Source organism: Oncorhynchus nerka, linkage group LG25 (genome assembly GCF_034236695.1).
Source record: "Oncorhynchus nerka isolate Pitt River linkage group LG25, Oner_Uvic_2.0, whole genome shotgun sequence".
Classification (NCBI taxonomy): Eukaryota; Metazoa; Chordata; class Actinopteri; order Salmoniformes; family Salmonidae; genus Oncorhynchus; species Oncorhynchus nerka.
In genome coordinates this window covers 47,792,394-47,809,484 of record NC_088420.1, presented here as the reverse complement: position 1 = coordinate 47,809,484, position 17,091 = coordinate 47,792,394, and the positions used below count along the sequence as shown (strand labels likewise).

General features: G+C 43.3%; 1 protein-coding gene across 1 annotated transcript in view; it reads right to left on the bottom strand.

The window, feature by feature from the left end:
• The window catches only part of LOC115109595 (chromatin remodeling regulator CECR2), a 62,284-nt gene extending 51,999 nt beyond the window's left edge, over window positions 1-10,285 (bottom strand). Inside the window, 1 exon segment of the mRNA XM_029634680.2 lies at window positions 9,989-10,285. Coding sequence (XP_029490540.2) covers window positions 9,989-10,108 — 120 coding nt within the window. The 5' untranslated portion in view covers window positions 10,109-10,285.
• Between the last annotated feature and the right edge of the window lie 6,806 nt (window positions 10,286-17,091).

The window sequence follows — 17,091 nt, the reverse complement described above, 5'->3', positions numbered from 1 at the left end:
ACTGTTGTAATTATTAAATCATTATTACAAATACCTTTTTTAAATTATTATTATTTTTAAATATATGTATGTATTTTTTATTTTAAACCGGCCGATTAATCGGTATCGGCTTTTTTGGGCCTCCAATAAATCGGTATCGGCGTTGAAAAATCATAATCGGCCGACCTCTAGTCTGCACTCTGAGGCCTCACTAGTAGGGTGGATGAGGATTCTTTCTCTTTACAAAATACTTATGATGTGGCTGTTTGAGAACTTTAGGTTCTCTGATTGATGTATTTCACAAAGATCAAAGACCTAATTAAGCAGAGTTTAATATCAAATAGTGAGTGATATCACTAAAGCGCTTATTTACCCACTGTGTGCAGTTGGTGGATAACCCAAAATATAGTGAGAAATGGTTATGTTCCAATTGCAGTATCAAATCGCAATTAATTTGGAATCTTGAGTCGCAATTCATATTGTAACGGAATCTAAGTATCGTGATAATACCGTATCGTTAGGTCCCTGGGAATTCCCAGCCCTAATGGCGGCGGGAGTTTGTTTAAAAGTAGGAATTAGAGTGCAGTGGTTGTGAAATGCGTTCAATGGCTTCAGAACAATAAACATGCAAAATGGTAAAAGAAAGGACCTAGAAAACTACATTCCTTGTTAATTTCAGTTTGTTGAGAACTGCCTGGTCAGGTCCTATGGCTCTTCTCCACAGTAGGTTGGCTCCATAAGGAACGGAAAGAGCAGAAGGCCCCTGATCTTTCACAGACCAGGACCTATTTCAGTGTATTGTCTGTGCAGATAGCAGCAGTTGAAGCAGACAGATTTCAGTCTCGTCCGCCTTCAGCCTGGCTCTTAATCGATTCACCCTCTAAGCAAATTAGTACCTCGCTCTCATCCCTCTGCCTGTCTCAAGTTTAATAAACAGCCCCAGAAAGAGGCCAATTTCCCTGCTGCTCTCCAGATAACGTCAGACAGCTGATGAAGATGTATGGAATCAGACACGCTGAACCAAATACCAGCACAGTGACAAATAAATCTCCAATAGGGCTAGGAATTGCCAGGAAACTCACGATACGATATTATCATGATACTTAGGTGCCGATATGTATTGCGATTCTCACAATTCAATGCATCTCAATTCGATACTGTGATCATTGCGACTTGATGTTATACATATTGCACACCATATAAACTCAGTAAAAAAAATAAACATCCCTTCAGGACCCCGTCTTTCAGAGATAATTCTTAAGAATCCAAATAACTTCAGATCTTCATTGTAAAGGGTTTCAACACAGTTTCCCATGCTTGTTCAATGAACCATAAACAATTAAATGAACATGCACCTGTGGAACGGTCGTTAAGACACGAACAGCTTAAAGATGGTAGGCAATTAAGGTCACAGTTATGAAGACTTAGGCCACCAGAGGCCTTTCTACTGACTCTGGAAAAACACAAAAAGAAAGATGCCCAGGGTCCCTGCCTTAAGCATGCTGCAAGGAGGCATGAGGACTGCAGATGTGGCCAGGGCAATAAATTGCAATGTTTGTACTGTGAGAGGCTACAGGGAGACAGGGCGGACAGCTGACCATCCTCGCAGCGGCAGACCACGTGTAACACCTGCACAGGATTGATACATCCAAACATCACACCTGCGGGACAGGTACAGGATGGCAACAACTACTCGAGTTACACCAGGAACGTAAAATCCCTCCATCAGTGCTCAGACTCTCAGCCTATTGCGGACAGAGGTTGGACTGAGGGCTTGTAGTCCTGTTGTAAGGCAGGTCCTCACCAGACATCACCGGCAACAACGTCGCCTATGGTTACAAACCCACCGTCGCTGGACCAGATAGGACTGGGGGGGGGATGCTCTTCACTGACGAGTTGCGGTTTTGTCTCACCAGGGGTGATGTTCAGATTCGCTTTTATCGTAGAAGGAATGAGCGTTACACCGAGGCCTGTACTCTGGAGCGGGATTGATTTGGAGGTGGAGGGTCCGTCATGGTCTGGGGCGGTGTGAAGAGCCCGGATCTCAAGCCCATGGAGCACGTCTGGGACCTGTTGGATCAGAGGGTGAGGGCTAGGGCCATTCCCCCCAGAAATGTCCAGGAACTTGCAGGTGCCTTGGTGGGAGAGTGGGGTAACATCCCACAGCAAGAACTGGCAAATCTGGTGCAGTCCATGAGGAGATGCACTGCAGTACTTAATGCAGCTGGTGGCCACACCAGATATTGACTGTTACTTTTGATTTTGACCCCCCCCCTTTGTTCAGGGACACATTATTCCATTTGTTAGTCACACGTCTGTGGAACTTGTTCAGTTTATTTCTCAGTTGTTGAATCTTCTGTTCACACAAATATTTACACATGTTAAGTTTGCTGAAAATAAACGCAGTTGACAGTGAGAGGACGTTTCTTTTTTTGTTGAGTTTTGTGTCTGCTGTAGAGGGACAAGAGAGCCATGTGAACAAGTTTTGATCAGTTATAAAAACAAAGGCGCTAAAAACAAAATTGGCTCCCTAATTAAAATTATTGAGAACAAGCTAGGAATGAAAAATAATGCAGTTTTGGTCCAGGGACAGCAAACTAACACAAAAATAGTGTGATATTTTCAGAACGATATATTGTCAAACATTATATCCCGATATGTAACTTTCTCCAGTAGAAGGATAGGCTCTGGCTGGCAGTACTGGAAGGCACATCCTGGAGGATCCAGGGGAGGCTCGGAGTCTCTGAGATTTCAGGGCTCATTTCACAGCCACACTGCCAGGAAATCAAGCGTGCCTCTACGGAGACAAAGGAGCAGGGGGACGGCCAGGTTGGCCGAGGCCTCTTCCTGCAGAGTCCCTCTCCCTTTGGCCAGGGGAGACTGGGAGCGACAGTGAAGTGTAACAGGGGAACAAAGTGCAAGAGGCCGTTTTGTGACCCTGCCAAGAAAAATCTCCATCATCACCCACCGGAACCGCAGCCCAGAAAAGAGCCGCTCGACAACACCACCTTCCCACTGGATTTGTCAATGTCCAGTTGGTAGCAATTTCTCAAGGTACAAAAGTTCTGCTCTGTGACATTCATAAAAGGGCTCCTGATAAAAATCCACAGTGCATTCTTCCCACTGAGCCATTCCCCCCATCCTGAGCTTTATGACCAAGAGACAAGCTATTTGACCCATGTAGAGCTAAGGCCCCTCCCTATCTTGTGGGAAAAGGCATTACATACATTCTTTAAGTCAATCCTTACACGTTTGCCTCTCTAGCATGTTGATAATTTCCTCTGCAGAGATGACAGGTAACAAAATAGGCCTAAAACTGTTCTTTATACTCCCTCCACACAAGAAGCCCATTACTCATAAGGGCTAGTTCAAAAATATGCATTTTTAAAACAGACCATCAAGAGATCGACGTGCAAATAGTTTTCCTCCACAGATAATGTGTTGCACTTGTGTATTTTGGCAGAAAATAGCTTAATTCTCATCAAATGACAACTGAAATACAATGCTATTTGGCTAGCAGCCACACAAGTAAATGAGCATGACCATCAAATTGTTTATCATAGACAGAATGTAGCCAGCTACATTTCCCAATGTTTTGCTTGAAGTAAATCTTGCATTTTACCTATTAAAAGTAGGCTACACAGAGAAAAAGTACTGAAGAAAAGTAGCTACACAGTCAGAGCACTGTCTGCCGATTGAATGCCCATTTGTGAATTCTCATCCGAATACAGAACTGCAACTGATGCCAAGCACAAATTACAATAAGAAGCATTTTAGAGACTTGCGTTTACCGCTGCTTTCCTCCCAACTGCCAATTCTGACAGAAGAGGACAAAACCAGAACAGAAGAGTAACAAGAGCCAATGAATGTGTCAGGGGCAGTTGGTTGAAGTGCTCAGTGGCCACAATGTTGACCAACCTGTGCATCCAGTGTTAGAGAATGTGGAAGACAGGACACCAGCCTCCCTGAGACATGCGTTGCTGTGTCCAAAATGCTGGACAGGCAGACTTATGAAATGATGACCTAGGTTTGACTCAAATCACCCAGCACTCGATACCAAAGGAAGGACGGACCATTCTGTCAGGGGAATGACAGCCACTTCCTGCCTCCCTCCACATCAACTCTTTAAAACGGAAAGACGCAAAACTCATCATACAGGCTGTATTTATACTTGCTTGAACGGCAATAGCTCAGATACACGAAGACATGAAACAATCCCGAGGATCAATAGAACATCGCTCAGAGATGCACAAAAACGATAATATTCAAAATAGATTAATCTTTCCTTTAACTAACCCAACCTCAATGCTCACAGATGGTGGCACTTAGCTCTGTGCAGCACTAAGATTCAGACAGTACGAACACAGGAAATGAGTATCTTCTAAGATCTGTGGTGGTGGAGTTCAAAAAAACAGCCTGGTTGCATCTTCTATGTAAAGAATGTTATTCACGTTCTAGGATTTGGTAAGAAGAAGTATTTTAGTCACTGGCCGTAATTAATCAAACCCAAAAATAGGTGTTTAAACCGGAAACATTTAAGACAAGGAACATTTTGGTTGGACTACTCTTCAAGACAGAGACAATTGTGGACTGGACTCGTCAAGACTACCATGTTTTCTGTAGGCCTGCTTGCCTCCACGGTATCTCATGTTATGCAGCGTCAGGAAAAATAGAGTGTCCCCCCTGCCTTAACACAGAGCCCCCGGAGAAATCCCTCAGAGGAACCCCTCTCTCCACACGACCAGTGAGGGGGCTCTCTCAAACCTACTCTGAACCGTGGAGTCCATCCAAACAGGTCGAACATAGTTTGAACATCCTAGCTGTGTGGCCACATATCCTCAAGGCTTCACAGATATATTGAGCATTATAAACTACAACTCACATCCCAGAGGTAGGCCTAAAGGCTAAAATGCCTTCAATTAAAATATTGTAATTAGATTTAGTCTGGGCAACAGTTGATTTAGGCTACATATGTATACATGCTGGTGAATACAGGAAGAGCTTGAAGTGATCTCCCAAAGTGCTTGGGCTCTCCGTTCAGTCAAGTGAGACACAGGTTTAGTCTCATCTCAGTTGATCATTTACTCCGGTTTGGTCATACGATCACCCCATAGACAAGGAGACATCAAAGACACTAGATCCTCTTAAACCTGGATTTGTGTGCTATTTACTGAGCAAGCCACCTGCTTTTATCAGCACTGCCATTTAAGAGCAGACATTAGGGCTAAAAACAGAACAAACCAAATGAGGAACAGAGCCATTCACTAAGCTCTGTTCCATTATAGGCAAGCTAATGTAGCACATTAGATGACCCAGGACCACAATTCACTGATTGGGCATAGTTTGTCGTCTCAAACAGTGAGGAGAACCGGCAATCTTTAAGCCCAGTTCCGTTTGGGCCAGTGTATAAATAGCCTACCTGTGTAAGGCTTTCAGACAAACCTAGCTTTTATTAATAAATGCTTAAACAAAAAAAGGTTCAATTAAGTTGCAATTATAATGTCCAAATGACTGATGTCAGAGCCGCTAAAACACATGTCATGTTATGCAATGAATATATCAGATTGGTTGAGAGTGATATCACGTTGGCTATAGCTATATACATTGTATTTGGAAAGTATTCAGACCCCTTGAATTTTTGCACATTTTGTTACATTACAGCCATTTCCAAAAATGGGTTAAATAAAACATTTAAAATTAATACACACACAATAGCCCAGAATGACAAAGCAAAAACAGGTTTCACTTTGTCATTAGATATAGGACAGACACTTCAGAACAAATGTTTTGATACGTCAGGGAGTCTCAGGGCACGTTTGTATATTCACTATGGAGTGCCAGAGTGCCGTAAATTCAGTGTTGTCAGATTGGCCTTACATAAATTCAGAGCGTTTCCCTTTCAGAGCGCATACTGGACGCTCTGGCTGAGGAGTAGGGTTGTGTCCGAGCGTTCTGACCTCTGCATGAGTGCTTGACTGCCGTTCTAACTGGCTAACGTAGGCTAGCTAGCTAGTTACTTCCACACACAAATAACGGAACACCTCACTGACCATTTTACTGACCCTAGTAGAGCTGGTTGAGTTGTTATCCAGAGCGTTGTTGACTAACACCGCGCCGTTGTGCGCAAATTGATTTAGTCTCCCCACACCAAACACAATCACAACACGCAGGTTGATATATCAAAACAAACACCGAACCAATTATGTTCATTTTGGGACAGGTCGAAAAAGCATTAAATGCCTCCCGGGTGGCGCAGTGGTCTAAGGCACTGCATCACAGTGCTAACTGTGCCACCAGAGATTCTGGGTTCGAGCCCAGGGTTCTGTCGCAGCCGGCACATTGGTGCGGCTGGCTTCCGGGTTGGATGTGCATTGTGTTAAGAAACAGTGCGGCTTGGTTGGCTTGTGTTTCAGAGGACGCATGGCTCTCGACCTTTGTCTCTCCCGAGTCCGTACGGGAGTTGCAGCGACGAGACTGTAACTACTACCAATTGGATACCACGAAATTGGGGAGAAAAAAAAAGGGAAAAAAACAACATTTAATGGCAATTTAGCTAGCTAATTTGTCCTATTTAGCTAGCTTGCTGTTGCCGGCTAATTTGTCCTGGGATACAAACGTTGAGTTGTTATTTTACCTGAAATGCACAAGGTCCTCTACTCCAACAATTAAGCCACACAAAACAGTCACCCGAATCTTTTCTAGTCATCTCTCCTCCTTCCAGGCCCCTTCTACGGCGATTGGCATCAAACTCTCATAATAAGGTGTTTTACCACAACTGGCCGACCTCAGTTAATCTTTCAATCACCCACGTGGGGATAACGAATAATGAGATGGCACATGGGTATCTACTTCTATAAACCAATGAGGAGATGGGAGAGGCAGGACTTGCATCGCGTTCAGCTTCACGAATAGAACAGACTTTTATTTTTGTGCCTGGCAACGCTGACACTTGTTGGCGCACGCAAGTAGTGTGGGTGCAATGATTGAATAACATGGATGCGTACATTTATTTTGCAACGCGAGCGGATTGGTCAGCATGTAACTGTGCTGCAGGCACCAATTTTTTTAAATTACTTTTACTAACACTGGCCATATTCAACAGGTGTCGAGCATTCGTTAACTCATAAGTTATTCAGCACATTGTCACTACTCTGAAATCGGAGTAGATAGCCAGAGCAAATTTACAAACACACCCTAAATCTGTCGTTGCATTACAATATCACAGAAAGCTTGATTCTTTATAGACAGCTAAACAAGAGATATTCACATAAGGAATTCCCCTAAACCACAATTTCCCATTGTAAAAGAGATTTTAGTTATACAGAATTAACAAAACATGCTGAAAAGCTGCAGTGTTCTTCAATGTACATGTAAGCAGGTAAAATACCCCGACCTATGGTTTGCGATGCTCCCACGCAGGGACATAAAGCCTGTGAGAAGAGCCCTGTCTTCAGGCTACTCGACATGGAAGAGAGGGAAATGTGGGGACACGGTGTCCAAGTAGGCTACATGTAGCTATGTGTGTGGGAAAACATCACAGGTGAGACATTTAACTTATTATAAAACAGACTATACTAAAACTCCACTCACTATTTGTATCTGTGTAGTCAGTTTGTTTGTTTTGTTGGTCTTGGCTAGCTAGCAATCACTCACATGACTGCTAGCACCTTTGTGAAAAGGGGCATAAGAGAAGCCCTACAATATTAAGTTTTTCTAAGTACTGAGAATGCTCGGGAGCAGGGAATGTTGAAAAGTAATCTTTAGATTTAAATGTAGTTTTTGCTGTAAACCAATGGGGTAACCCCAGGATGTTTTCCCCACAGGCAAGGGCTGCATTCTAATACCGACTGGGTCTATACTGACAGCAAAGTGGTTAAGGGAGCATTAACACACACAAGACTGTGCGTTACCAGGGAATTATTGCACACCGCAACGGTGTGAGAAGGCACATTTATTAATATGCATAACAAAGTTAAGCACATTCTGAGAATAACTGTTCCTTCCACATGTTAAGCAAATGCACCAGATAGTGTTATCAACTAAATTACTGTTTCAAAGACAGCACAATACAATCTGTACTCTCTGTATGTCTTCCAGCCATTAAAAGTGACAAAAACCGATTAGAGTATGCACACTCCCCCTTTACATAATCCCAGAAGTATTTCTTAAATGGAGGTAAACAGATTCTCACCACTTTAAGTGGCAAGTAGATTGAATTGGCTATATCAATTAAATGAAGGGCTTTGACATTAATTCAGAAATATAGGTTATACTCTTAACTTTATTGCCCAGAGCACAATAGATGTGTGACCTTGGACAACAAAGTGTGTGCCTGACTAAGACATCAAATTTATAAATTAAAAAGTGTCACAAATCGGTGGCTCGGTTTATGGTGCGCATTTGCGCAGGACAAATCTGCTATCAAAACCTCACCATCATAGATGTAGTTATTGATATGCGTCTATGATTTACACGATCCGTCAAATAAGATGTTCCTCGAAATCAGCTACATTGGATGCAGGCAAGGCAGCACAAATGATCTGTGCCTAGTGATGCGGTTAAAGATAGATAGTCTATCGCTCGCAGTGGCTGCAAGACGCGCACAGCGTAAGTCCCAATTGTGCAAAACGGAGTTCTACAGAATCGGGGCGTTTGTATCATAATATCACTCGCCGATTGCTGCAATATTGTGTTTTATATTCACATGCATTCATATATATCCTGTTAACAGTTTTAACAGATAATATCAACTTTCCTACAAACTAGAGGTGATGCTTCCCTCCCTATCCAATAACAAAGCGATGCCTGCGTGTGATTTTCACTCCCGAGAGGGGTGGGGGTGGATGGGTAATGGGGGCTGTTGACCTTACAAATTTACTTCAAGTCCCATCATTTTTCGATGGATCAAACAATCCCCATTATTGCATACTAAATCAGCCAAGCAGTGATCATTATGGAGCAGCAAACGACAAACGAAACCACTGTTGGAATTGCTAGAAACCGATAAAGTTTAATTATGTAACAGAAGTGTAATACGTTAAATTATTCCCACATAGTAAAGTAACGCGCGAAATGACCGACTAATGAACGCCGACGCTCGACATGCATTTCTGTTTGCTTCATAGAAAACAAGAATTTTGAACCACGGCTTCATCATTCTAACGTCAAAACATGAGATAATAAAACAATGGCAGAATGTCAAATGCTACCCAAGCCAGATGGCTTGCTAGACAATAAACTCGAAACTCTCGTCATGAACTTGACTATTTGATAAAAACATGGCAACAGTGGATCAAAAGCGAGTAAGATACAACCTGCAAGTAACAGTACCCTTTATTCACGTGCATGTGATTTATTGCGTTGAGTATTCGCTAAAGATAATAGTTATGGCTCTCGTCTTAATAAATTACACGTTACAAATAGCTATAACTTCGAGCTATTTCACGGTGATATAATATACATTTGTTTTAATCTATTACTTGGTTAACGTTTGGACATAGACGTGCGATTTACTACGGATGGCCATAAACACGAGCGAAACGTTCGATTTCACCAAATGAAAACAAATGGATCCCACCACATGGTTTTGTTTCGGCTGGCAAGAACCAAAGGTTAGCTATTTAATGCTGTTATCAAAATACAACCATTGGTGTCGCTAACGTTACATGGCTTGTTATACAAAGTAACAGCATTTACATACCATGAAATACAACGTTCACGTTTATTTCAACTGGGACTTAATAACGAGTTTTCAAACATTCTGACTTAGCTAGCTACTGTAGGCACTTGCTAACTAGCTAGTCAGTAACGTTAGCTAACTTGGCTAGCTACAGTAGGTAAACAGAAGTTCTGAATAGTAAGATGAGCTATAACGTTAACTGTTGGTACTTTTCAACTACCCTACAAACGCATTCTACGAGGCAAAAATTAAGTTAATTGTAATTGCAGTCAAAAAAATAGAAAAAAAAGTCTCCCAAAATTCTAAATGTATTTTCCAGAACTTCTTTACCTCAATTTCAAAGTCTGGTAGGTTGAATGCAGTCCTGAACAGCGAACAGAAGTGGGCTATGGCGGGGACTTCCCACCAAGACTGGATCTCTTCCACAGAAATTGTACATCCCTGGGACATTTTCGGACCGAAAATTTGTTTCTCACATTAGAAATAATTTCCTCAAGGTTTGTGTAAAACCTCCTTAATTGAAACTTCCTTCAAATAAATTACAAAAGTTGCTGTTGATGTTCCATCCAGTCAGTTGCCATTACAACCCGGTCCGGAGAGTGCTAGCTAGCAAATTACAATCTGTTTCAATCAGAATTTCACAAGAGCTGAACAGATGGGGTGGTGCTACCACCTCGGCGCAAGGAGGGGTGTTCTGTTACTTACGCAGCGTATTAAAATATACAAAAATCCACCAAGCATTTATAATACCCATCAACATATTTGTTTACTTGCAATTCTACTTAAATTAATATATATTGGTACTAACATTTGATTATCTGGGTTATTTGTTTTGTTTATGCTATCTTCAGCAGACATCCACCACCACCTCGACTTGATAGACCAGTCCCTATTTAAAGGGTATGCTACTGATTTCAGAATGGTCTTTCAAAAGTACGGTATCTGCATAAATATTGTGAGTGCTTCTTCTGTTGCGCGTTTTCAAGAGTTGAAGCAAAGTGGCAGGTGCATGTACATGGACTTACATTTATTTGATCATTGGACAGTATTTTGGATGTTGCTTTTCTTTTGTTTTGTCCTCCCTGGTCCAGTTATGATGAATTAGGTAATAATCTCCTTATTCAACTCCTATTATAGGCCAGTAATTAGCCTTCATATTTCAAATGGCAGTTTATATAAAAGCACAGTAAGTGTAGATTTGTTAGCTAGAATAGTGAAGAAAAGGTTTTGAATACATTTGTTTTGTAACGGCAGTCTCCTTCAATGGAGAGTAAGTACGTTTAGAATCTAAAGCGGTGGCTCCCCCCATCGCAGGAAGGGGAAAGCGCATGTAGCCTAAAGGAGAGAAGTGTGCACTGATCAGGAGGTGAGTGACCACTGGCCTGAGACGCTGTCATTTTGTCTCTCTGAACTGCCATTATAGGACGGCTATCTTAATGGACTACCAAAATAACATAGCATAATTCACCATTTATAAGTAGGCTACACAACTTTACAATGGATTGAAGACAAAGGTCAATACTGCAATTTTCAGACTACAACCATCTGTTTAACATTTTCCATATTGTCATATTCAATAACAAATGGAAACTGCCCTTCGATTTAACCTAGCTATATTCTATTATATTCAATCAATGAGGCAAAAACATTAGAGGAACAAAGTGGAGTCGCAATTGAATGACTCAAGAGGCATGTAAAATAAAACAAAAATGTATTTGTCACATGCGCGAATACAACAGTCGTAGCCTTACCGCGAAATGCGTACTTAAAAGCCCTTAACCAACAATGCAGATAATAAAAAAAATAATAATAAAGTAACACAATAAAATAGCAATAAACATTACCCTGTCAATGTGCGGGGTACAGGTTAGTTGAGGTAATATGTGCATGTAGGTAGGGGTAAAGTGACTGCATAGATAATACACAGCAAGTAGCAGCAGCTAAAAAAAGCGGTCAATGGAAATAGTATAGCCATTTTGATTAACTGCTTAGCAGTCTAATGGCTTGGGGGTAGAAGCTGTTAAGTAGCCTTTTGGACCTAGACTTGGCACTCGGGTACTCCTTGCCATGCGATAGCAGAGAGATCTATGACTAGTGTGGCTGGAGTCTATGAACATTTTTTGGCCCTTGTAACAATGCCTGGTATAAAGGTCCTGGATGTCAGGAAACCCAGGGATGTACTGGGCCATAAGCACTACCCTCTGTAGCTCCTTGCTGTCAAATACAGAGCAGTTGCCATACCAAGTGGTGATGCATCCAGTCAGGACATTCTCGATGGTGCAGCTGTAGAACTTTTTGAGGATCTGAGGACCCATGCCAAATATTTTCAGTCTCCTGAGGGGGGAATAGGTGTTGTCGTGCCCTCTTTGCGACTGTCTTGGTGTGTTTGGACCATGATAGTTGGTCAGTGATGTGGACGCCAAGGAACTTGAAGCTCTCAACCCGCTCCACTACAGCCTTGTCGATGTGAATGGGTGCGTGCTCGGCCCCCTTTTTCTTATAGTCCACGATCAGCTCTTTTGTCTTGCTCACATGGACGGAGAGGTTGTTGTCCTGGCACAACACTCACAGGTCACTGACCTTCTCCCTGTAGGCTGTCTCATCGTTGTCGGTGATCATCAGCAAACATAATGATGGTGTTGGAGTCATGTGTCGCCACGTGGTTGTGGGTGAACAGGGAGTACATGGGGGGATGAAGCGCCCACCCCTGAGGGTCCCCAGCGCTGCAGATGTGTTGTTGCCTACCCTTACCACCTGGTGGCGGCCTGTCAGGAAGTCCAGGATCCAGTTGCAGAGGGAGGTGTTTAGTCACAGGCTCCTTAGCTTAGTAATGAGCTTTGAGGACGCAATGGTGTTGAACGCTGAGCTGGAGTCAACAAACAGACTTCTCATGTAGGTGTTCCTTTTGTCCAGGTAGGAAAGGCTAGTGTGGAGTGCAATGGAGATTGCGTAATCTGTGGATCTGTTGGGGCCGTATGCGAATTGTAGTGGGTTTCTGGGATGATGGAGTTGATGCAGCCTTTCAAAGCACTTCATGATGTGAGGCAGGTTACCATGACGTTCTTGGGCACAGGGACTATGTAATCACACAGTTGTCTGGAACAGCTGGTGCTCTCATGCATTGTTCAGTGTTGGTTGCCTTGATGCAAGCAAGAAGGCATCTGGTAAGCTCGCGTCACTGGGCAGGGACTTCTGACAATCACGGCTTATAAAGGGAAAACCAGCCACATTGCGGACACCGAAGCCTCACTCCCAGACAAACTTAACACGCTCTCTGCCCGCTTTGAGGAAAACAACACAGAGCTGCGTCATGTGCCCCCGCTGCTCACAAGGACTGTGGCTCTCAATCTCTGTAGCCGCTGTGAGTAGGACTTTCAAATGTGTTAACCCTCACAAGGCTGCCATCCCGGATGGAATACCAAGCCATGTCCTCAGTGCATGCGTAGACCAGCTGGCTGGGGTGTTTACGGACATATTCAACCTCTCTCTATTCCAGTCTGACCCCACTTGCTTCAAAATATCCACCATTGTTCCTGTATCCAAACAAGATGAAGTAACTGAACTAAATTACTATTGCCCCGTAGCACTCACCTATGCCACAATGAAGTGTTTTGAGAGGCTAGTCAAGGACCATATCCCCTCCACCTTGCCCGACATCCTAGACCCATTACAATTTGCATACCGTCCCAACAGATCCACATACAATGCAAACGCTGTTGCATTGCACACCAACCTATCCAACCTGGACAAGAGGAATACCTATGTGACAATGCTGTTCATCAACTACAGCTCTGCTTTCAACACCATAGTTCCCTCCAAGCTTGTCACTAAGCTCAGGGCCCTGGGTCTGAACTCCTTCCTGTGAAATTGTGTCCTAGACTTCCTCTGTGGTGAGAGTAGGCAACAACACCTCCACCACACTGATCCTCTACACGGAAGCTCCCCAGAGGTGTGTGCTCAGACCCCATTCACTCATGACTGCGTGGCTACGCACGACTCCAACTCAATCATAGAGTTTGCTGATGACACAACAGTGGAAGGCCTGATTACCATCCACAACGAGACAGCCTACAGGCAGGAGGTTAGAGCCCTGGCGAGTGGTGCCAGGATAATAACCTCTCCCTCAATGTAAAAAATAATAATAAATAAAATAACATTTTTAAAATTAAAAAGTCAAAGCCGGGACAGAAAGACTTAAAAACATCTCTTATCTCCAGGCCATCAGACTGTTGAACAGCCATCACCAGCCAGCTACCTGCTCGGTACTCTGTCCTGCACCTTGAGACTAATGCATTATGTACAGTGCCTTTCGGAAAGGATTCAAACCCCTTGACTTCTTCCACATTTTGTTATGTTACAGCCTTATTCTAAAATGGATTGAATGAATTTATGGACATGATTTGGAAAGGCACACACCTGTCTATATAAGGTCCCACAGTTGGCAGTGCATGTCAGAGCAAAAACCAAGCCATGAGGTCTAAGGAATTGTCCGTAAAGCTCTGAGACAGGATTGTGTCGAGGCACAGATCTGGGGAAGGGTACCAAAAAATGTCTGCAGCATTGAAGGTCCCCAAGAACACAGTGGCCTCCATCATTATTAAAAGGAACAAGTTTGGAACCACCAAGACTCTTCCAAGAGCTGGCCGCCCGGCCAAACTGAGCAATCGGGGGAGAATGGCCTTGTTCAAGGAGGTGACCTAAAAACCCGGTGGTCACTCTGGCAGAGCTCCAGAGTCCCTCTGTGGAGATGGGAGAACCTTCCAGAATGACAACCATCTTTGCAGCAATCCACCAATCAGGCCTTTATGGAAGAATGGTCAGACAGAAGCCACTGCTCAGTAAAAGGTACATGACAGCCCGCTTGGAGTTTGTCAAAAGGCAACTAAAGGACCCTCAGACCATGGGAAACAAGATTTTCTGGTCTGATGAAACCAATATTGAACTCTTTGGCCTGAATTCCAAGTGTCACATCTGGAGAAAACCTGGCACCATCCCTATGGTGAAGCATGGTGGTGGCACCATTATGCTGTGGAGATGTTTTTCAGCGGCAGGGATTGGGAGAGTAGTCTGGATCGAGGTAAAGATGAATGGAGCAAAGTATAGAGCGATCCTTGATGAAAACCTGCTCCAGACCGCTCAGGAACTCCGCCTGGGGTGAAGGTTCACCTTCCAACAGACAATGACCCTAAGCACACAGCCAAGACAACGCAGAAGTGGCTTCAGGACAGGTCTCTGAATGTCCTTGAGTGGCCCAGCTAGAGCCCGGACTTGAACCCGATCTAACATCTCTGGAGAGACCTGAAATAGCTGTGCAGCGACACTCTCCATCCAACCTGACAGAGCTTGAGAGGATCTGCAGAGAATGGGAGTAACTCTTCAAATACAGGCGTGCCAAGCTTCTGTGTCACACCCAAGAAGACTCAAGGCTGTAATAGCTGCCAAAGGTGCTTCAACAAAGTACTGAGTAAAGGGTCTGAATACTTATGTAAATGTGATATCAGTTTTTTTATTTGTAAAACCTGTGTTTGCTTTGTCATTATGGGGTATTGTGTGTAGATTGATGAGGGGGAAAAAACGATTTAAAACATTTTAGATTAAGGCTGTAATGTAACAAAATGTGGAAAAAGTCAAGGGGTGTGAATACTTTCCGAATGCACTGTGTATACTGTAGAGTAATTGAACGCTGACAACCTCATATTCTGTTTATATATTGTTGTTTACTCATGGTGTATGTACACTGGGTATACCAAAAATTAGGAACACCTTCCTAATATTCAGATGCACCACCACTTCTTTTACCCTCAGAACAGCCTCAATTCGTCAGGCCATGGACTCTAAAAGGTGTCGAAAGCGTTCCACAGGGATGCTGGCCCAGTTTGATGCCAAAGCTTCCCACAGTTGTGTCAAGTTGGCTGGATGGCCTTTGGGTGGTGGGTCATTCTTGATACACACAAGAAACAGTTGAGCGTGAAAAACCCAGCAGCGTTGTAGTTCTTGACACAAACCGGTGCGCCTGGCACCTACCAATTGTCTCAAGGCTTAAAGATCTTTCTTTCTTTAACCTGTCTCCTCCCCTTAATCGACACTGATTGTAGTGGATTTCACAAGTGACATCAATAAGGATTTTTGTTTATTATTTGTATTGTATTTGTGAGACATTCTACTGCATCGTTGGAGTTAGAAACACAATCATTTTGCTGCACCTGCTATAACACCAGCAAATCTGTGTACGCGACCAATACATTTTGATTTTGAATTGAATTTGATTAGGGCTGGGGTTGATTGAGAAGTCACCTCCGGGCTAGGTGGTGGACAGCTTTCACAGTGCTGTCAATGGTGTGATGGGCTTAGGTCCCCTGGGAGCCTCTATGCCCCTTCAGTGCTGCCATGTTGCTAGGAGACAGACAGATCCTGACTGCCTGTTGTCCTGTGTGGCTGTGGTCGAGCTTAGGTAGCCTACTCATTTTAGAACGTGGACTTTGTTCAATGATCCAGGCTCTTTCAGAACATCCAGTCACAACTCTCAGAGGGGATCAACAACATGCCATCTATGTGCCTCAAAATGACTATCCAATACCATGTCATGCAGCTCACTAGCTTTGTCCTAATATAGACTGACCATTGTTTTAAGATTAAAAGACCATGCATGATTACAAATAATGAGTCACCTCAATGAGCATGATCTTTGTCATCATGTAGTTTGCGTTGAATTCCAGTTGATTGTGTAAGCACTCTAGCTGCAAGGGACAAAATTGTGTAAGTACACTATAGTTGGGCTATTCTGAGTACTGTCTGTATGTGTAACCTTATAGGACGTTGATTGATGAAACTGAGGCAATAGGAAAGGTATGGATCATGCATACAACCCCAGGTTGGTCATCAATATCATACCCATGACATTGTCAGTGATGACTTTGTCTACTGTTCCTCTGGATGTACTTGTGCAGTATTTGAGCCAGAACTCACTTACTCAATATGGCCAAACAAAGGATCTCTGGAATACGAATACATTACATAATCACAGTCTACTCTATGAAAACGGTGAAATCCTCTTTACCAGGAGTTAAGGGGTGTCCAGTGTTTGTAACCTGACACCAGGCAGTCTGGGGCCACATTTACCCACTGCAACACACTGGTGTGAGAGCTACTCTCTCATTGGTGCTTTCTGAAAGGCTCAAGGGCCAGCTCAGAGAAGACAAGTCCTCTCCTCCACAAAAAGACCATCCATAATGCTTCCACTCTTACAACGACCTTGTCATTGTGGAAGAAAATAAACACGCTCGATAATGCGATAATAACAAATGTAAACATAAAGTTGTAGATAGGCAATAACAGGGGTTGCAACCACTGTCTTGTTATGGTAATTGACAATTTAGTCCAGTCTGTCTCTGCAGTCTGCATGCAGAATGTATAACATGAAGCTCCCACCTGTT